The sequence below is a fragment of the Diceros bicornis genome, chromosome 4, assembly GCF_020826845.1.
Source record: "Diceros bicornis minor isolate mBicDic1 chromosome 4, mDicBic1.mat.cur, whole genome shotgun sequence".
In the NCBI taxonomy this organism is placed as follows: Eukaryota; Metazoa; Chordata; class Mammalia; order Perissodactyla; family Rhinocerotidae; genus Diceros; species Diceros bicornis.
In genome coordinates this window covers 43,359,629-43,382,651 of record NC_080743.1, presented here as the reverse complement: position 1 = coordinate 43,382,651, position 23,023 = coordinate 43,359,629, and the positions used below count along the sequence as shown (strand labels likewise).

The 23,023-nt window shown below is 40.5% G+C and overlaps 1 protein-coding gene across 1 annotated transcript; it reads right to left on the bottom strand.

Annotated features, from left to right (window-relative positions):
• Positions 1-7,608: 7,608 nt before the first annotated feature.
• RBM15 (RNA binding motif protein 15) lies at positions 7,609-15,467 on the bottom strand. Its single transcript, XM_058538749.1, has 2 exons — positions 12,021-15,467; positions 7,609-7,981 (listed from the first exon to the last, which is right to left on the bottom strand). The coding sequence occupies exons 1-2, from the start codon at positions 14,884-14,886 to the stop codon at positions 7,959-7,961; spliced, it is 2,889 nt and encodes a 962-aa protein (XP_058394732.1). The 5' UTR covers positions 14,887-15,467; the 3' UTR covers positions 7,609-7,958.
• Between the last annotated feature and the right edge of the window lie 7,556 nt (positions 15,468-23,023).

Genomic DNA, 23,023 nt, shown 5'->3' with positions numbered 1-23,023 from the left:
AAGAAAAAAACCACTGATGTATCACAGAAATAAAGTATTTTCAACCAGCAAACCTTAAAGTTCAGATGAATTAATTCTTTTTGTGGAATGAATTTTCAGTAAGATTATAACACTGCAGAGGGTAAACTTCACAAATGAAATTTGTCAGGAGAAATAAATGATGATATAGGTAAGTCTCCACTAAAAACAAACCTCTCATATCTCAGGAGAAATCTATAAATCACAAATGAACCTAGAATAGTTTTCCAGAGATGCTGACATTGCTGTGCTTGATGAAAACTCCCTCTGAAATACATATGCCAATTTAAAAATTAAAAAATTGTGGGAAGTAAGAATAATCTGGCTGCAATTTTTCATTTGATATCGACATGGTTGCTTGGTGAATGTACTTTAGAATATTTTATCATAAAAAACTTTCACATTAAAAACATCATTCCTGTATCTAAATTGATATATGGCAATTTAAAGTATTCTCTGAACATTCATACTGGACCATTCCCTTTAATATATATGAATCTTAATATTTATTATATTATTCATCACTGTGAACTTGAATATGAATTAGATTCTTGATTTTTGTTGTTATGTGAGGAAAATCAGTTTATTTATGAAGTTACTATCATATTACAATGAAAGAACAGAGGCAATTGGGAACCACTCCTCAATCCTGTCCATAACCATCCTCCCATAGAAAGCTCTAAACCTACCTCTACCAAATTTTCTAAATTATGGGGCACCTATCAGCAAACACAGTGCCTCAAATATTCTCATCTGTATCTATAAAAAATAATGTGTTCTATCTCACAATGAAAAGAGTAGACTAGAACAGAATAAGAAGGAGAGAAAAGAATATAAGCATAGCAAAATAACCAAGAACCAACCAAGCAGGCTAGGCAATAGTAACCCCTCCTCCTGTCTTGATAGCAGAGACCTCAGTAATTTTCTGGTCACCAGAAGCTTACTAGCTAAGAACTCTTTTGTTTCTACTTTTCCTGTTGAAAATATTTTTTAAATGCTTTAATGTAGATATTGACTAATGCACAAATCTGAGAATCTTATGCATGAGGAAGAAGATTCTAGTCATCCATTTTTATTACACGGAGTATTTAAGTATCTGCATCTTAAGCAGTGCTTCTCAAACTTGAAAGTGCATACAAATCACCTGGGGATCTCCCTCCATTCAATGGGTCTGGGGTGAGGGTCCTGGAATATTGCATTTCTAACAAGCTTCCAGATGATGCTAATACTGCTGGTCTGAGGATCACACTCTCAACAGTAAGCCTTCTAGAAGACTAAGCAATATACATAGTGCACTGCACCCAAATTATACTCTGAAAGTTTTTGGCTTTGATTTTCAAACAGTTCTTAAGAGGTTGACTGTATGTGTGTATGTTTAAGATTTGTCTCTAGAGCAGCGGTTCTCAACCCTGGCTACACATTAGAATCACCTTTTTAATACCAATAGCTGGGACTCTCTCTGAGATTCATTTAAATGAATCTAGGTGAGTGGGACCCTGCAAAGGCCACAGTACTGTTTTTGTTTTAAGCACCACGTGATTCTAACGTGTAGCCAGCTTTGAGACCTCTGCTATAGAAGGCAGAAAAATTCTAATTAAGGAGTCTAGTTTACTGAAATGTTTCTGTATATAAAAAACATACATAAACTAGATGCTTATCTTGGGAGCAAGGTAAAACTACTGACAGTCAATTTCTATATGCTAAAATACAAATTTTATGGAACATCAATTTTCCTAATATGCCTTAAAATATGTAATAAAAAAATAAATATGTATATAGCACCTCGAAGTGTTAATTTTGCCTGTAATGATAGTTCTACTCTGGACATAGATGTAATAACATGCTTATGCTTACAAGTTTTTCAGTAAGTCCTTTTCCTGGGTAAAAGGAAATCTGTTGGTCACCTGAGAAAGGTTAGATGCCAACTCAGCACTTAAAAATTGTATACACACATGTATCTAGTTTGCACGGGATGACAGCCATTTCACAAAAAGACCCTCTACATTGAATTTTTAGTATGGAAGTTTGGTTTGCTACTAGAAAAATTCCAAGTTATGAAATATAGAAAGGGTGGTCAGTGTGTTACAGCAGAAACTACATATGACTACAGTAGAAACCGTCATGACAGTTTGCTGAAAACAGAAAAAATAAGAATTGACATGTTGATACAACGAGGGGGTACTAGGAGGAAGGCTGCTTTGAAACCTAAGGGTGGCCAGCAATTATGAGTCCGAAGAAGAAATAAAATCTCTACTGTGGGCCTTAAAAGAACGCTGCTGCTCTCTGAACAAGAACATATTCACAGTCTTACACAGAATGTGAAATGCTAATTTATCTTCGAAGGAAATATTATCTTTGACTTGCAAATGGTTGACAGATTTCCTATTCTGAATTATTTATACTCCATTTGTCTTCCATTAGTGTAGCTAATTAATTAATTCTTCAAATATTTAGGTACCTATTATATACCAGGCATTATTCTAGAACTTAGGAATAACTGAACAAAGTTTATGTTACTTTCCTGAGATAGGCAGTCAAATCTTACTCAAATCACATCACTTCCCCTGCTTAAAACCTCTAACGGCTTTTCACTGCATTTAGCCTCTAGAATACAATCCAAACCCTTTGTCCTTGGCAAGAAGGCCCTAACTTATCGTTTACTATCTTCCTTCTCATGTCAGAATGTAAGCTCCATGAGAAAAGAGAAACTTCTCTGTTCTCTTCACCAATATACTCCCAAGATCTAGAATAATGCCTGGTACCTAATATAGGTACCTATATGCCAGGTACTTAAATATTTGAAGAAATAATTAATTAGCTACACTAATTGAAGGCAAACTCAGTATAGATAATTCAAACTAGTAAATCTTTTAACCATTTACAAGTCAAAGATATACTCAACTTTACCTATAATTCCATTGTCTCAATCCTATTAGTAACTTAGGGAGTAGCAGAGGTAGGTGATGGTTCATTCATGGAAAACAACTTACATGTGTGCATGCATATACACACAATCCTAGAATCATTTTCAATATAAGATAGACTACAGTCACATTATGTTTAGATTAACATCTGAAAACTCAAGGATATCTCCACCAGTTCCTGGCAGTGTCCCTTAGCCAAGTCACAGAACTTTTCTGGTATCCTTATAGCATTTCATAAACTAAACAGTGGCCATCTTCACAGACTGTTATAAGGCAAAATTAAATAACTAAGCTAGGTTGAATTCCTTGGACAAATAATTACATGACTATAAAACTGTTACTTAAGTGACAATTTTAAGTGATAAATTCCATGGCATTTACACTTTCATTCTTATTTTCTCTGCAACAGCTTTGAATTTATCTTCAGGAAGCTCTCCTGCTCAGCTTCAGGGACAGAACCCTATTCTGGCTCTCCTACCTGGGCTTCTTTTCCAGCACCATCTTCCCTTCCCATGCTTTAAACACATTACCCCAAGTTTATACTTGAGCACTCTACTCTCTGTGGGCCAGTGTTGCTCAACATGTGGCCAGTGACCACAGACTACCTCAGAATTACCTGGGGAGCTTGTAAAAGAACAAAGACTGCTGGACCATGCTGGCCCTAACAAATCCAGGAATGCCTGGGGTTAGAGCCAAGGGCCGGTATGTTTCCCAGGAACTGCCAATGCTGATGTACTCTACACTTTGAAATCCACTACCCAGACATTTTCTGAAGTTTGCAGCTTTAATCCTAATCCACCTCTAGAAAACAGCAGCGAGGTATGACAGTACAGTGACCATGAGCCCTAGCCGGAACAAAAGCCTGGTTACAACCCTGGCTCTATCACTTACTAGCTGTCAGATTATGGTCTGTGGTGAGACATGAGACAATGTGTGTACAGGACTTGGCAGAACGCTTGGTCTGAAGTGGGTATTTAATAAATGATTGCTATTATTAGGACTGTCACTTTGTATCAACATGCCTCAACAGATTATCCATCCTCACTCCCCACCCTCCTCAAACTGGCTTGCCCTTTAGCATTCCCTATTTTTGTTGACCCAACCACTTTACTAGTTTTCCAGGCTTCAGCCTGCATCTTTTCCATAGATCAAAAAACTGCTATATTATTACTCACGCTTGTCTGCCTGACATCTCAATCCCAACCTCCCTCCACCATTCCACATCCTTCTCCAACTAACAAATTATTTTTGGAAAACTTTCTTTGACCATTGCAGCTTAAAGTAACCTGCTCGTATACTCATTCATATACCCATATCACCTGTAAAAATTCATTGGCCATTAATCAAATACTGGCCTGTGACAGTTTTCCTATAGTTGTCTTCAACTGTGAACTTTTCCCCTAAATTTAATTATCTACCCGTTTATATTTTAATTATTTACCTGTTTATATAACTAGTTTCCCCAATTAGAGTATAAGTTGCTGACGGGGTAGAGACTACTTGATACTTCCCTCTATATGCTCAGTATCTTAGTTCTTAATGTACAGCCAGCATTCAAATGATTATACAGAAACCCTACCTGAAAGCTTACTATCACAGCACTCGAATAGAATTATGTTAAATAATTTCCCCTAAGGTCAAAATCTCTCTTGGTTGCTAAGAACGATCTTGTCTGAGGTTTGAAGAAATTTTGTTATTCACTAAATTCCTCTGCTAAGAATTTAAAACTAGCTTGTAATTCAAGTTATTAAGTAAAAGGGTCTTTTAACTAGGGAAGTTTAAAGAGAGTAAATTGGAATGGAAGATGAAGGTGGTGGTCAGATAAGCCATAATCAGATAGATATCCTATTTCAAAAAGAAAAATAGATGCTGTACAAGCCAAAAGCACTCAAGTTATTGCCTCAGACAAACAGCTTGTAAACAGTAATGTAACAAGTTACAGAAGTGACAACGTATAAAATCTAGCTTGTTTTACTAAAGTCAGGGTAATCCCTACTTTCAATTTTAATCCTCATAGACAGGCTTTTCAAAATGAGCACAAGTCAATTCAGAGGTGTTCTTGGAACTATTCCCTTTATAGTAGAATCCTAAAGTTAGATCATATGAAAGACACTGAGAAACCACACAAATACTTCAACACGGCAGTTTCCAATTTATAAAACCAGAACTCTAGATAAACATTCAACCCAATTAACAGTTTTTCCTTCATGGAACAGCTGGAAATAAAATGATTTCATGAGTAGTTCCAAAAAATTGTCATGCTGTGTACCTGTTTTGCATGATATGGTTTCATATACAAATAAACAAATGCCCTGTTAGCAACATTTTTCTCTTGTGCTTGACAGATGAAGCCTGAGACCTCAGAAAGAAACCAAACATGTAGAAACATGTAGAGTGTAACACAATCTTCCTCAAATTGCTATAGTGATTTAAAATACTTGTTAACTAATCAGAAAAACTACTTAATGGGCTTTCAGTGCTTTCAGTGTGGACTAGCCAGAGAAAGAAAATACACTGGAACTGACATTTCTAAAAGGTATAAAATGTTTAAAGAAATACAGGTGAGCAATCATTTAGCAAAGCTTTAGATGGCAGCTAACTCATAAGCAGAAGTTTTAAAGACTCTTGTAAATGACACACTAAGAACCTGAAAAAAATCACTGTACTTCAATTTTCCCCTTTGGAAAGACATGAAAAACAAAACTTTCATGAAAAAGAAAAATTCTATTCAAAATTTTTGATCCCATTTAAAATAAAGAAGGAAACCTAAGTTGTATTATACACTTAAAAAGGTGTGCTTGTGTTAAGTTGCCAAAGCCTCACACCTGCTTAATGTCGAGGGAAAGGGCTGGAAGGGCTCAGAACGCTGGCAGGACTAAATGGACAGTGAAAACGGTAAGAGCAGACAAAAGATAGATTTTCCTCAACACTGCCTATTCACTTCCCTAAAGTTGTAGTTGTATAATTTTGTAATTAATCTCTTTGTAGGATAAGAAAAAAATCTAACCATTTTGGCTAAATTATCTATCATATTTTTTTTTGCTATATACTATAAATATTCTTATAAACTCAGAGGTTTAGAAATCAGTGTTTGTAATGAGCAACATTTTTATAGCAGCAAGTTATTCCAGCACCACTAAATCACCACTAAGGGTGAGGGCCACGGTTAGTGAAAAATGTCAAAATTTTAAAGGAATTAAGACTGTAGGTCCCAAATCCATAACCAGGATTTTAATACCTTGGCTCGCACATTAAAAGTTTTTCATACGTTAAAGTAGATTTAAAACTAAAAATACCAAGTAGAACAAAATTCTGGCCTGGAATTTTGTAAATACAACACTTTGGTGAGGGTATGAAGCTAGTAACGGTAGCCAAGTGCCTACAGACTTCCAATCAGAGAAACATATACAAAACATTAAAAGCCCTCACCCTATTAAATTATAATGCATTTTTGATCTCTAAAAACCCTCTTACCTGTTAACAAGAGTTTATACAGCTGTTTGCCACTGGAACACCACCTTGCAGAGTATAACCGTGGCATCCTTTGTTGATAATCACCTGTTGCCTAAGTAATCATCATCCCGCATGGAGACAGACAGCACTAGGGCTCTTCCATCCGAGGTTAAAATTCAAAACAAGCCCAACAAGCCTGCATTTCAAGGTGGTCTTCGTCTGCAACTAGTTAAGTTTAAAACTGGCAAACAACAATGGTGTCTGAAGCCAATGGTACAGCACTGCTGGCTTCCTCTTGAACTCCAGCGTTGTCACTGTGCACCGAAGTCTCCTGCTGCAAACAGGGGAGTTGTTCTCCTGTACTGGGAACAGCTTCCAAAGCTCAGGAGCCCCTGTACAGGATAATGCAGGAACTAAAGGCAAACACTTTTTCCTCCTTAAGGATGCCTCCATTTTTCCTCACAATCTGTACTACCAACCGAAGTGACTGGGCCTGAGTGTGCGTTCGTACCTATGAAACCGTCACGGTGCATGCACATCCAAGGCATGTGGAACCACAGGTCAAATAAGGCACAGATACCAAGTAACGGTTCTAATTACAAACGCTAGCTCTCAGGAATTCTTCATCCATTCAGAACTAAACCCATCACTGCATAACTCTGGTAAGAAGCCCCTGGAGATGGAGGAGCTCCTCAAATGTGTCAGCAAAGGCTTTATTAACATCATCATTAACACTTAAAACGCAAACGGAGCATTTCTCCTTCTTTTGGCAATTTGGTGCAAAGGTTAAGTGCAAGATAAAGCAATTTCAAACTTTTCTTCAAATTAAAAATGAAACTAAGGCCAAACGTGATGGGTGAACAAAATAAATCAAAACTTAAATTTCAGCAACTCCGGCTCTTCAAACCAGCAAAGCCCCCGACTCGTGCACTGTGGTGAGGCTTACGGTGCTTGCCCCGGCTTCTTTCGTGCCAGCAAACAGCACCATTTCCTCATCAAGTTGAGGACCGAGAAGCAAATGATCCCCTTCACTGCAAACAAAGGGGGTCACAGTAACACTAGTGATCCTTCAGAATTGACACACCGTGATAGTCAAAATGATGGTCTCCCTGCTTCTTGCTCAAGACATACAAGATCTGAGCAGCAGCAAGTACCCCCTCAGCTGCAAACAAAGGGGTCAAAGGTTTGCCGTCAATTCACTTCCAGGCAGAAAAACATTTTCCTCAAAAGAAACAATTTATTTAGAATAAAACAAAAGCAGCTCAACTGTGAGCGCACGTTTGAGTGACAGCTACTTTTAAGCTGTGTGAGCCATAAAAAGGGTTTTTCTTTACTTTTCCAGAAATCTTGTGTACACAGCACAAAGCAAGAGGTCATTTTTTTTCCACTTAAAACACCGGCATTGGCATCACAATAGCAGATACACAACTTTAAGCTGCCATTCTAGTAAAATGCACAAATACTAAACAGATTAGCTTTCTTCCATCAAGAGGCCCATGTAAACTCCACATAAGCCACAAATTCTCTTCAAAAAGGTCCATTAGAGCTTTGAATTCCATGTCTTCATCCACTGTTCACCAGTTTTGCTTGCAGGGGGGGAAAAAAAGGTTATTCAGTACAAATGTTTACAATATTAAAAATATATATATTTCCCCTATGCCATTATAGATGAACATAATGTTAACAAGACCTTCCTGGATAGTCCATCTTGACTTCAAAAAGCACCAATAATACCCACTGGCACAAATCTTGAAATGAATTTACTGTATGAATAGACAAATAACAAGTAGAACAATAGGGTGATTTTCTTAAAGACTGCAATCAAGTGAGGATTATAGGACTGAAAATATCCTTTACACTCATGTAACTGAGTAAAACATGTCAAAAAATTCATAAAAAACCAAGTTTATAATCAATTTATAATCAATATATTCTAAATATAACTTAAAAAACAAAACCATAAAAAGGTGGAGTTTAGTCAAACTTTTACCCCCTCTATTTTCATTCTGTAATTTATATGGAGCAATACAGAACTACTCTGTTATTGTAGAAAGGGGTCAAGATACAAAGCCATTTAAAAATCCACCTTCATCTGTGTTACCAAAGACAGCAGCTGTCATTTTCTTTTAAGAAAACACTCATACAAACAATTGCTAAATAGCCAAAGAACCCTTTAGGACTTATACTTTTCAACTCTGTTTAAATCACACATATAGAACTCTTCATTAAGCTAGACAGTTCACTGTAGTTACCTGAAATTATTTTCTCCCTTTAGAGACATCACTATAACCAGAATGTTAACGGGGTCAGCTCCACTTCTCTTCTTGTTTTCATATCTAACTCCTACTCAAAATCAAACACTGTCACAGAGACAGAAAAAAAATGTCCAGAAATTCTCTCCAAAAATTTTTTTCACATGAAAGGTCATTAAGGCCCTCTTCTCAAGAGGATTTCCTAATTCTGTTACCACAGAGTTTTGGGTGAATGGTTCCTCTGTGGACCCAAACTGCAGTTCAAGCTGTACCTGCATAACGAGCAATTTCACTGCCTAAAGAAAGCAGATTTAAAATTAAGCAAAAAAAAAAGCATTGTCAGTGAAAACCCACTCATAAAATACTTTTAAAATAAACCTAAACAGTGTTTGACTCTGAAAGCAACAAACACACACCTTATTTTTACTACTGTACCTCAAATGATCTAATTAAAAAGGGCCCGAGTTATATTACCTTCAAAATGTGACAAAAGTTTATACCAACAAGAGGATGGACATTTTAAGATATAATCCATAAAGTGAAATCTCTATCTATTTTCAGTTGGGAGTCAAAGTATATACCTCAAACCAGGAATTTAAATTGTTGTGTGGAAAACTCCTTATAGGAATCCCGGTTACAACCAACAAAGGAATATTTAAAAAATTGGCTAGGAGCTGAATGATTGCTTAATTTTCCATAAAGTTTGAAGTTATGATCTACAAGTCTTAATTAGCTTGATGTTTTTCATCAGTAACACTTAATAAGTTATTAAGTGATACACTGAAGAAATTTTCTTTCCATTCATTTGAATTGAGTTCCAGAAAAATCAATTAAACAAATATTTAAAAAAAGAAGGAAAAATTGGTTGTTATAAGGAACATCCAATGTTGAGACTATGAAATTCTGGCTAATGAGAAGGAGAACCAGACAATTTTAGACTTTTGCTTTCATTCTGAAGGTTTAAGTAGATAGTTTACCAATATTACGAACCTGCACAAAAGAATGGGCAACACAAACAAGAGGTTCATCTGAGTGATGGCACTCTGTAGGTAAGCACTGAACTAAACATAATTAGTTATTCATAATACATACATTTAGAAATGGTATCAAGCCATTGTTTCAAAAACATTGAAGCACAAATTGCCCAGATCTAACAAAAGCTGCGATGTCAGATAAAGATTCAAATAAACATGGAGCAATAACCACAGTACTCGTCAGTAAGCTGTCACATCAACTTAAAAAAAAAAAAAAAAAAAGAAAAAGGGAAAACCAAACACACTTTGGATTACAGTAAAATTAGATGTCGTGGACTTCACTCCCTAAAGGAGCAAAATCTTTTGTCCAGCCATCTTATCAAAAGATATTCAAAAGTTAATGGTGAGATTCTTTAAACTGGAAAAATGTATCTAGCCACAAATTGCACTCTAACACCATATATGCACAGACTGCACACTCACATTAGTTTCTGAACTACTTCATATTAGCATGCCAAGTATGGCTTTTTAAAAGCAAAAAGCACCAAAAGTCTTAATTGTAGAATTTCAAGCATTTTCCTACAGGCTAACCAAGGACCTTTGTGCTCATAGCCTAGTCCCTTCCTTCTCTCAAAATGGCTAGTTTTTCCAGTTTAAAAACAAAAAACACAAAAACTTCCAAACTTAAAAAGAAAATTTATAAATGCACAGTGAAAACCAAAAAGGATGACACAGCAGTGAGGAGGCTTTCATGCTGACATGCATTAGACACCTGTCATAACAGAAAATAAAAATTATATGACATTTCCCTGGGTTATTATTGGTGCTATTTCAAAACTACTGGCTTTGATAACAGAAAGAGAACAGTTGGGTTCTGCCAGGCTTTCAATAAGTCACTTTCACAGAATAGAAACATGACCATGATCCAAAAGATCCTAAAGTTTCTAATCATAACTAAATATCAAGGGCCTGAGCTACAGTTCTCAGCATTTAAATCAACGGGGGAAATATACTTACTAATAACCTAAGAAACTAGGGGTGGGGCAGAGCAGTAGATAAAAAACAAGACAAAAAAGAAAATCATCTCTTACTGTTAAGCAGCAAAAGCCCTTAAGAACCCGAAGTTGATATAATCTTCAGTTTTGAAAAAAATGTGAGTGGATTAAATCACTTTGAAGTAATTCCAGATGTCTGGGAAAATAAAAACAATCAAAAAGAGTTTTCCTACACTGACATTTCAATTCTCTGGTTGGAGACCAGTGAAAATATTAAACACAAAATTTCAAAGATATTCAAAACATTTTCAATAATGTAATGTCATTGCTACTGTTTAAATATGAAAATAAAAATACAAGCATAATTTTAAAAGAGAATGTCAAAGGCATTTCACGATGACTTTAAAAAATTCTGCAATCCAGAAATGGCTGATTAATGCCCACTGAAGCAAAAGGTGACTTACAAGCCTGCAGACAACTCTTCTTTCTATTATTGAAATCAGAAATTTGAATGGATACAAAAACAAAAACTCATCTTTGATGAAAAACACTTAAGTTTTGAAGTATGCACAAATTAGAACTGTACCTGCTACACCTCTCTGAAAAAGTCAATAAAAACATCACCACACACCAAATAACTGACCAAAGAATTCTGATCTTCAAAGCACCTACTCACTTCTTGCATACTAGTGTAAGCGTAAGACAAATATGGTTTGTAACGTACTCCTCAATTTTTACTGAACAGTTACAGCTACAAACCAAAAGTGCGTATACGGGATACGGAACTCAAGAACTAATGATAAAAATGAGTATAGTAAAGGCAAACTCTCTGGGAGTAAACCGTGTACTTTAAGAGAAATACTCAAACACCTGATTTAAAAAATTACATTGCTACACAATTTACCAGCTTATCTTTTTGAGATCCCTGATCAAATTTCAGCCACACAAACAACATTTCTGGTACAGGAATTATTTATCTACATACCAATGAAGCCATTTTTAGGTGTCTGTTACCATCTTTACATAGTCAGTGGGCTCTTTTCTCCAAATTCTGACTTGTCAAAATTTTGGTTTTGTAACTTTGAGGATTTTTTTTAAACTCAAGGTTAAAAAAGAGAAAAAAACTGAAGAAAAAGAGGAAAAAACGTTACTCATAAGAGTGGGAATTCCTAATTAAAGTAAATCCACCTGCCTGCTACCCACAAGGACATCCCTTTTACTTAAAATAACAGCTAAACTGTCTTGACTTCTATTTTAAAGAGGTTTATAAAAATACAAAAAAACTACAACTGAACTACTAACTAAAAAGAAAATTTCATCCGATGCTGTATCCCATTACACATCACAAAACAAGAACCATGTCAAAGTATTAAATACAAGTTACACATGGACTTTAGGACGCACCACGGACAATGATCATGACCAGGTAATCTTCTTCAGATTTGGCCAGTGCCTTGGCAGGGGAATCCAGGAACTGCTGGGAGAACTCACAGGGTGGGAAGGCGTGAAGGACCCCGGTGTTTTCCTTGTCTTTGTTGCCCCCCACAGGGAGGCTGATCACCCCAGCGGCCTGCTTTTGCTTTAAATAGGACACAAGGTTCCTAAGAGGCCTCTGAGTAGAGGTGGCAGTGTCTGACGTGACGGAAGAAGAGGAGGATCTGCTGTCAGAACTTCCAGGCACAGCCAGAAGAATGGCATAACCATTGGGCCCTGCCACTTTGATGCGTCGAGTTACTTCATCCAACTTGGGCTGGTCCAAACGAAGACGCTGAGTAATCTTGAGCTGGGCCACTTTGCCTCCAGTCGAGCCCTCCACAAGAAGACTACTAGCCACTTGGAGGTCTCCCTGTAACAAATGCATGTTGGAAGGAAAGTTGCTGTTCTTCAATAGAAGCATGCCCTGCCAGGCCAAACAGAGTTTGGGAGAGGCTGCTGCTGCAGGGGCTGTCCCGCCATCCTGTTTCTGGGAAGGAGACTTCAGCTTCGATGAAGCAGTGCTGGTGCTTGCTGCACTCCCATCAGACCGGTCTTCTTTTTTCAGAGGGCTTTTTCCTTCAGTGGGAGCAGTCGTCCGGTGCTTCCTATCCCGTTCAGCTGATGCTGAGTTTTTACGGTCTCGCTTGTCACCTTGGCTTTTCTCCAAACTACCTCGTCTGTCTCTGATTGGAGAGGCCCTTTCCAAGAGAAGACGGGAAGATCGATCATTGTCACTGTTGTAGCGATCCCGGCTACTGCTCAATTCTGGACTGCGGTCAGGAGAAGGAGCACAGTGACGTTTTCGTGGACGGTCGCTCTCAGGGGACCTATCCAGATGCCGCCCCCCACTCTCCTCAGGCAGCCTTCGCTTCCTAGGCTGGTCTCTGCTGCTGGGTAGATCTCGCTCACCTCTGTCCCGGTCCAAGGACCAGCCATCCCGCCTGCGATCCAGGCTGTCCAGTGGCTCATAAGCAGGCACAGCAGTGGCTGCAGTCCGAGTGCTGCGTTCACGGACTGGGGGTGGGGGTGGCACCCAATCAGAATCAGGATAAAGGTCTCTATCACGATCTCTGTATAGTAAGGGTGGTGTCCTATCCCGAGCACCCCTCAAAGGGTCAGGTGCCCGATGTCCAAAAGCATCTGTTACCAGTTCATAATGAGTTAACGGCAGAGGCTGCAGATACTGCTGCTGGTAACGATGTTCTGTGTCTGCAAAGTCTACTCTAAGGCGGCGATCTGGGCCACCGAGTGGGAAGCCCCGCATATGGGTCCAGGCAGCATGAGCTGCATCCAGGCTTTCATATTGGATATATGCCCAACTATCACCTTTGCGGTAGTCTATGGTGCGGATGGTGCCAAATCGGTCAAACTCTCGTGCCAGGGCAGCAAGAGGCACCCAAGGTCCCAGGCCACCCACCCAGAGGCGGGTGGTGGGTGTAGCTTTACCATAACCAATTTTGATAGGATTCCGAATTATAATTTTGCCAGACATTGCTAGTTTGGCCCGATGAGACATGTCTAGGTTCTCAAATTTGAGAAAGCCATAGGTACTGGTCTGGCCCCGAGAAGGCCTTTTGATGTCTACTTCTGTGATGACTCCAAAGCGGTCAAAAGCCCTTCTTAGATCACTCTCTGTCACAGTGATGTCTAGGTTGCCCAAGAAAAGCGTCCGGTTAGCTCGCTGATCATCCTCGGGTGAGATCTCATCCACTTCTCTGAAAGGAGCAGCACCTGCTCCAGCTCCCACCCTCGGCTCAAGACTGTATGCAGGACGCACTCTCTCATAGAACGGGTAGTCTCGCTCCCGCTCTAGCTCTCGGGGCAATGGTGGCGGAGGTGGAGGGGGCAGGCGGCCAAGAGCCAACTGCTGCAACCGGTAGTCTCTGTATCCCAAGGCTGCGCCACCAGGTGAAAGTGATCTCTGGCCTCCACCACCTCCTCCAGGGGGGTGCCGGTGACCACCTACAGAGGCCCCGACCACGCTGGCTGACGGAGGATAAGCATCTTTGTCTAAAGGGGAGCGGCTGCGGCGCCGGCTCACATACACCGCTTCTATCTTCAGGGGCCGGTCATAGAGCACCAGGCGGCCTCTGGCATGCTTGGCCGCCCGCGCGTCCTCTGGCCGCCGGAAGTTCACAAAGGCTACTCGCTCATCCCCGCTGCTAGAACCCGAGAGATGACTGATTTTGACACTTACATCACCGAAGCGTTTGAACTCGTGAAACAGTCCGTCCTCCACTGCTTCGTCACTCAGCTGGGACCCCAACTCGCTTATCTTCAGCGTCTTGTATTCCCCGCCGTCCCCGCCGCCGGGAGCTGAGGAGGCGGCCCCAGAGGAACGTGACTCCCCGCCTCCACCCCGGGAGCTGCTGCGCGACTCGCCCCCGCCCGAGGAATTTTTGGTGCTTGGGGAGCTGTAACTGTGCAAGCGGCTACTGGAGCTGCCCCCACCAGTGTCATACTCGCGGCTGCCCCCTCGGCTGCTGGACTTGTCCAGATGAAGGCTGCGCCGCGACCCACCGCCGCTGTCGGTCTTTCCGCTGCTGCTCCCATTGCTGCCACCAGAGCCCCCTAACTTCTTGCTCCGCTCCCCGCGGGAAGTCGAGTCCTCGCCACCACGCGAGCGTTTGGGCTTGACTGGGGAGCGCTCCTTCCCCTTCATTGTTGCGGGCCGTCGGAGGTCGTCTCCGCGGAGCAGATGAACCCGCCGCCCCGCGCTCGTTTCACACAGCGGAACCGCACGCCGCCATCTTGGACTCCGCCGCGGCAAAGGCTCCCGCCCCGTCGTCCTCATTGGTCAATTAGCACTTCTCCTCTACAGTCTCATTGGGAAAACTGTTTGTCTGTCTTCACATCTCCCCGCGCTCGGGGAAGGCGCCCGCCCGTCCACTGTTATTGGGTTCCCAACGCCCTAGTCAGAGTACCTCATTGGTCCTACTCGTTGTCCATCTTAACGGTTCCTCGCGCCAGGCTGTAGCTCCGCCCCTTGCACTCTATGGTCACTTGACCCAAAGTCTGGAGGCGTTGATTGGACAAAAAGTCTGCCCTGTAACGGTACTTCTTGCGCGGTGAAAGCAGTGATCCCACTTCCTCATCCCTTTCATTGGTTTGTGACCCCGTCTTTTAACTGACTATTTGGGAAGTCCGGCCATCTGTTCTGGCGTTTTTTTCTGAAAGGCCGGCTTACAATGATCTCGCGAGAGAGAGAGCGCTCCCTCTTTCGACCCCCTTCTTCCAACTCCTCCGGCGGCTGACAGAAGTTTAAATCTGATTGGATATCGATGAGGACGTTGATAGGCTGAAATAACTGTCTATCACTAGCTTAAAGGGGTAGGTCCATATACTGAGGAGGCTGAAGGTGAAAGGGTAGAACACGCGCTTGCTGTGTGACGTCACTTAGACGTCGCGAGACGGTGATCACGAGTCTGTTCCGCCTGCTCGGGCTGTCGGCGTTCTCTTCTCAAACATTTGTTCGGTCCCGCGGCGTACTTGGCTGTGCTTCGGCCGTCGGAGTTCGAAACTGGGCTCCCCACTTCCTACCTGTGCAGGACAAGGGGCTGGCTGGGCAGGGCCTCCGGCTGTCGGGGCCCGGGAATCCCTCAGGCAGCCGTCCCAGGGCATCCGGCACACACCGTGTTAGTCCACCTCGCCCCAGTGTGAACAGCCTGAAAAAGCCCCACCCGCTCCTGCGCGCGAGGGCGCCGCCTGCGGTCCCTGGGGCGACGGGCAGGCCTGGCCGCGAGTTCACAGTTCACACCAACGCCCCGGGGCGGCGCAGAGGCTGGGCGCGGGCTCGGGGTCCCGCGGGTAGGAAGCCACGCAGCGCTCGCTCCGGAGCCCAGGTCTCTGGCGCTCCCGGTTCCCGCCCAAGTACCCCGGGTAACCGAGGGGAGTGACCGACTTTCCCAGGTTCTCCCAGCCCGCGAGAGTGGCCGGGACGGGCGGGCCACCGCGGAAGTGTCTGGACTTCCTGATCTATGTTGCGAATTCAAGTGGATTTTGGATTTTGTCGTCCCATAGTATACCTGTGTGTTTATTTATACGTAATGCCGCTCCCAGTTAAATGATCGAGTGACATTTACGCTCCATGCATTTTTTTTTCTGTGGCTTCTTGTCCTTGCCGGCACCTCCGGTTATATTCTGTATTAGAAGCCAGTGGCACAGCCGCCTTGCTGTCTCTCTAAATCCACTTCTTTTGGCTCCCTCAATCATTCTCGCTTCAAAAACCCAACTTTCGTTCTTTCCAGAGACCTTTCTTGTGTCAGACAATAAAGCACCTGTGCGAGGTGCTGGTGATACCGAGATTAGAAGAGGTACGTACCGTCTGGTGCAGGAAGGTAGTGCCCAGTTCATCACAGCAGTTAGGATAAGGCTTTCTGCAGTCCTCCCAGGTGTCCTCCTGGCAGAGGTTGTGAGGATTGGGCAGAGATTATGAGGGTTCTTGTGTTGATCCTCTCCTCAACCACCTCTCGAGGTCTGATATGTAGTAGAGAATGTGAGATGTTTTTATTTTGTTTTTTGTTTTTTGTGTGTGTGAGGAAGATCAGCCCTGAGCTAGTATCTGTCGCCCATCCTCCTCTTTTTGCTGAGGAAGATTGGCCCTGGGCTAACATCCATTCCATCTTCCTCCAGTCTGTATGGGACATGCCACAGCATGGCTTGACAAGTGGTGTGTCACTGAGCGCCCAGGATCCGAACCCCAGGCCGCTGAATTGGAGTGTGCGCACTTAGCCTCTATGCCACCAGGCCAGCACAGTGAGATGTTTTTAAAACATGACATTTTTCAAGATAACTATAGTGTCCGGAAAGCTGAAACCTAAGCTTGAAAACTATTTTAAGATTAGAGACTGCAACCTCTTTAGCCCTGCCTTAGCCATCCTTCTCTTTCTAAATAATCTTGAGGAAGGTGAAGATGTGGGCCTTTTATCTATTGATTATATCAAAAAAGCTTGAAAGAAGCCCAATATGTAAAAGCATAAAAGTCCACAGTGTTGTAGTGTGTACACATTCTCGTTGTATTAAAACTAGCTATTAAAATAAAACTTCATAAAGCATAGAACAATGTATAATATGCTACCATTTGTGGTTTTTACAAATGATATATATGTGTATATACATATATTTTCTATATATATTAGTAGAAACTTCATGGAGAATACTTGGGAAGTTGTTACTAAGATCAGGCTAGGCGGGTTGAGGGTCTGGTTGGGAAACTCAACTTTTCATTGTATGCCATATTTATGCATTATTAAAAGAAAACTTGTTTTACCATGTGCATGCTATGACTGTTTCATTTTTTAAAAATAGAAATTATTTTTAGCTTTCCTTAAAAACTTTGTGTGTGTGTGTGTGTGTAAGGAAGATTAGCCCTGAGCTAACATCTGTTGCCAATCCTCTTCTTTTTTTGCTGAGGAAGATTGGCCTTGGGCTACCGTCCATGCCCATCTTCCTCTATTTTATGTGGGACACCTGCCACAGCATGGCTTGATAAGTGGTGTGTAGGTCCAAACCTGGGATTCGAATCTGCAAACCCCAGCCACTGAAGCTGAGTGCGTGTACTTAACCACTATGCCACCAGGCCGACCCCCTTAAAAACTATTTTTTATGGAAAAAGTAAAAAATATACAAAATTAGGGCTGGCCCGGTGGCTTAGCGGTTAAGTGTGCCCACTCCGCTACTGGCGGCCCGGGTTCAGATCCCGGGCGTGCACTGACGCACTGCTTCTCTGGCCATGCTGAGGCCGCGTCCCACATGCAGCAACTAGAAGGATGTGCAACTATGACATACAACTATCTACTGGGGCTTTGGGGGGAAAAAAAAGGAGGAGAATTGGCAATAGATGTTAGCTCAGAGCCGGTCTTCCTCAGCAAAAAGAGGAGGATTAGCATGGATGTTAGCTCAGGGCTGATCTTCCTCACACACACGCACAAATATATATATATATATATACACACACACAAAAGTAGAATACTATAAAGAGCTCCCATGTATCCAACACCCAATTTCAACAATTATCAACTTATGTCAGTCTTTTCTCATCTACACTCTCTTCCTGCTCTTCCTCCTCTTCATTATTTTGTTCCAGGCTTATCTGGTACATTTCTTGGGCCAGACACAGAATCAGTCATTTCTCCGAAGAGCTCTGGTTCCTTTCAGTGGGAAATGATATTTAAAGATAAAAATCTGGATGCTAGGGGATAGAAAAAACCAACAACCACCAATACATTGTTTGTAAGAGCACAAAACACTCAAAGAAAAAGCTTTACATAGTTAGGAGGGTTTAATCTATTTCAGGGTTATATTAATACAACACAAAATTAAAGCTAAGCTATTATCTTAATGTAATAGCCAATCCAAATAAACCAGACTCCAGAGTGACTAATTTTGGCCTAAATTGGCCTGCTTAGGTGACTCACTGATCAAATAAAAAGATAATGACCAAACCAGTATAGTTTCCAAACCTCATGATAAGGATTAAGGGAGCACAAGAGTTGAGGGAAAGAATTCAGGAAGCTGGTACCAGTATGTGTGGCAGAGCCTGAGGCTCTGCTAGGCTTAGTGGCATACTGTTTGAAATACCAGGGAGCTTGATGGAAGCTACTGCCCATAGCTGGCTACAGCCTAAGGGGACTGATAGCATGTCTGGTGTCAAGAGGACTGGTAATATAATGGGTAGACAGAAAAAGCCTGGATTCCATTATCAGTAATGGAGCCAAAATATAGCCTGTGATGTGTATGTGAGTGTGTGCACGACAGAACTGAATAATGACAATATGTCGATCCATGCTGTAGTCAAAATAAAGGATTTATTTTGTTTTTATTTCTTTGTGTTCTTTAAAGTATGAAGCTGCTTAGTGAGGTTGTATCAGCCTGTTTTCACCCATGTGCTTTAGAGAGGGCTGAGAGAGGATAAAAGTGACCCATGGTTTAGAGGACCAGGACCTGGAACCCTTTTGCAGGTGTTGGTGATGGAGTTGTTGAAGTCTGGTCCAAGCTTTCATCTGATCTCCTTGTGATCTGTGGCCAGATTTGTGAGATCAGCTGACTTGGGTGAGGAGGATCTTTCGGTGGTCATGGAAACAGAGTTAACCTACCAACAGATTCCCTGAGCAGCATAGCAGCATGCTGATCTCTTCTTTTAGTGCCTTGTCAAAAACCAAGCAATAGCATTGAGGAAAAGCTACCATAGCCCATTCTGGCATCAATGTTGACACCCTGGAGCTGTATAACTCAAAGGCCCTAGAGGACACAGCCCAACAGGAGAGCAGCCACAACCAGCTTTCTATATGAAGTCATCTTCTTTAAAATCAGCTTTAGATTTAAAAGGGAAAAGCAAAATAAAAGTTGTGCACATGGAAGAAAACTGAGCAATTAAAAGATATCAGTATGTTTTCAATCAAATGTCTTTTTTCCACTCTCTTCCTTCCTCAGTTTTATTGTTTGTGTATCCTCAATACACACACAGACAATTATGATTGCAATATGAAATTTATCTTAGGAGTTGAGAGCCATTTGATTTCCTGGCAAATGCAAAAAGGCCTGAAGCAGGGAATTGAAATTTTTTTCCCCACCCACAATAGTGGATTAAAATTTTCTGTTTCATCTCCCTTCATAAAGTGAGTGGTCTCCTGACAGTGAGATTTGTTTTGTCTGCAGAAAAAGTGTGTATTTTACCCATAGGCATATATTAAATCCCTAAAATAGCAAACAATCATTTAGGACCCAGTTTGCATTATAAAGTGACTGACTTATTTGTGGTTTGTGGGGTTTTTTTAAACAGCTTTATTAAGATATAATTTACATACCATAAAGTTCACCCGTTTAAAGTGTACAATGCAGCTGTTTTAGTATACTTACAGAGCTGTGCAGGTCGTTCATCCTTTAACATCGTTACAGAAAGCACTCGGCTATAACTTCTCCTATGTGACTAAGCCCTAGTATAATTATCTCTTTCATTTATTTAGACATCTTAGAGGGCAGTGGTTAAGAGCATGGACTCTGGAACCAGCCAGCCTGGATTAAATCTCAGCTCTGCTATAGGCCTCAGAAGAGTTACTGTTAATCTCTCTGGGCCTTGATTTTCTTGTCTATAAAATGAGAATAATCATAGACTCTCTTCACTGGGATATTAAGTGGGTTAAAACATATAAAGAGCTTAAAACAGTGCCTGGTGCATGATAAGCACTATATAAATGTTTGCTATTACCAATATATTTTCTCTTTGAACTTAAGTACATAAAATTGCAATAATCATAATCTTTAATTCATGACACGCAATCATTGATGGTCCATCCATGGGCCTTTAAACTTTTCATTATTTATCAAGAACATAGTGAATACTATGAACCTACGACTCAATCTGAGGAATAGAAAGTGATAGATAATTTACATCTGCTAAAGGCTCCTCCCTTGTCCACATTACCCTCATGGGTAGCCACTACCCTGAATCTGGAATTTAGCAATCCCTTGTTTTGTTTTGTCTTAAGAATTTTAAAGAATTTTTTAAAGAAATTTTGAAGAATTCATATGTCTGTGTGTGTGTGCGCACGCATGCATGTACGTGCACACACATGCACCTTAAAAGTACATTATTTTATTTTTGCTTGTTTTTTAACTTTATACAAATTTATATTGGAACAATATAGTATTTATAATCTTTTGAGACATGCATTTTTCATTCATAATGGTACTATGATTCTTCCATGTTATCATATATAGCTATAGTTCGTTTATTTCCATTGCTATAAAATATTCCATTGTATTAAATATACTACCATTTATATATCCATTCTTCTTTTGATGGACATATGGATCGTTTTCTGTTCTTGTGCTTTTATGAAGAGTGCTGCCATGAAGATTCTTATTCATGTGTCCTGAGGCACACAAGCAAAAATTTCTCTAGGATAGGATAGGGAGGTGGCGGGTAGGGGATACCTAGGAGTGGAATTACTGGATTAAAGGACATATCGAATGGTCAACTTTACAAGTCAATACCAAATTGTTTTCTAAAGTGGTTTTTATCCATTTACAGTCTCACCAGCGATATATGAGATCTTATTGATCCATGTCGTTTGCATTTTATAACTTTTTTTTTTTTTTTTTTTTTTTTTGCCAAACAAATGGGTATCAAATAGTATCTCTCTGTGGTTTTGATGTTTTATTTTCCTGATTACTAGTGAGGTTGCATATCTCTTTATAAGTTTCCTGGCCATATATGTTTCTTCGCATCTTTCTTATATGTGTACGAGTTTTTCATATATTCTTGATTCTGATCTTTGTACGGTATATATATGGCAGATATCATTTTCTTGTTTGCAGCTTATCTTTTCACTTAATCCGAGGTTTTGGTTGTTTTCCTTTTTTTTTTTTATGAGGAAGATTAGCCCTGAGCTAACATCCGTTGCCAATCCTCCTCTTTTTGCTGAGGAAGATTGGCCCTGGGCTAACATCCGTGCCCATCTTCCTCTACTTTATATGGGATGCCACCACAGCATGGCTTGACATGAGGTGCGTCTGTCTGTGCCCTGGATTCGAACCTGTGAACCCTGGGCTTCTGAAGCGGAGCGCACGAACTTAACCACTATGCCACTGGGCCTGCTCGCAAGTTGTTTTTTAATAAACAGAAGTTCTTTAGTTTAAATAAGGTTAAGTTTAACAACCTTTTATAGTTAGCACTTTTTGTATCTCGTCTAGGAAATCCTCTTCACTTCCCCCTACCCTGTCACCAGTATTTTCACCTATATTAAAGTTTTGTTCTTTCTTATACATGTTAGAATCAATACATCAAGTTCCATGAACAGCTGTCTATAGTTGGGGTTTCATTAAATCTATGAATTAATTTAGGGAAAAGTGACATCTTTATGAAATTAAGTCTTTCTTTCAGTGAACAGGGATATCTTTTCATTTAATTCATTTAATTGTCTTATTTAATTTCCTTCAGTAAATGTCTATAATTTTATGAGTACTCTTGCGTGTCTTTTATTATGGTTTATTGCTATTGTTAATGATATCTTTCTTTAAAAAAAGTTATGCTTTCTATTTGTTGTCAGTGATTTGAAATGCAGCCACTTGTTACACTGTCCTATTACTTATATTAATTTAGTGTACAGATCACTTTGAGTTTTATATGCAATCATATCATCTAAAAATAATAAGAGTATTTCTTCCTCTCTAATCCTTATAACTTTAAGTTTTCTTGTCTTGCTGTGCTAATTAGACTCTTTGACATAATGTTAAATAAAGTGATAGTGAGCACTCCTATGTTATTCCTGATTTTAAAGACAATATTTCTAATGTTTCTCCATTTAGGATGATGTTTATTACATGTTTTGTTTCTTTGTGTTTTGTTATCTTTATGTTAAGGAAATATACTTTATTCCTAGTTTTCTAAAAGTTTTTAATCATGAATAGATGTTGAATTTCTTCCAGAGTAAAGGAAACTAAATAGACATAACAATAAAGTCAATGCATCCTGCCATATTATATCCTAGATGGGGGCGGAAGCTATATGGACAACACTAGGACAGCTAACGAAATTTGAGTATGTATTGTGAGTTAATAGTAATGTATCAATATCATATTGGTTTTTATCATTTTACTGTGGTTATTAAGCAAATGCCTTTGATCTCAGAAACACATGCTGAAATGTTTGAGGGTAAAGGGACATGATATCTCCAACTTACTCTAAATGGATCAGAAAACTGTTTCACGAATGGATCATTTCCTTCTATTTTGTTTCCTGCAATCCTTATGCTGCCTCACGATCTGATATGGCTTTTCAAGTTCCAGCCATCAAATAGCATTCCAGTCAACCAGCAGGGAAGAAGAAAGAAGAAACAGCAGCATGTCCTCCTCTTTTTAAGACACTACTTGAAAGTAACTCACTGAAATTCCACTTCTATCTTGTTGGCCAGAACGTAGGCATCCGGCCG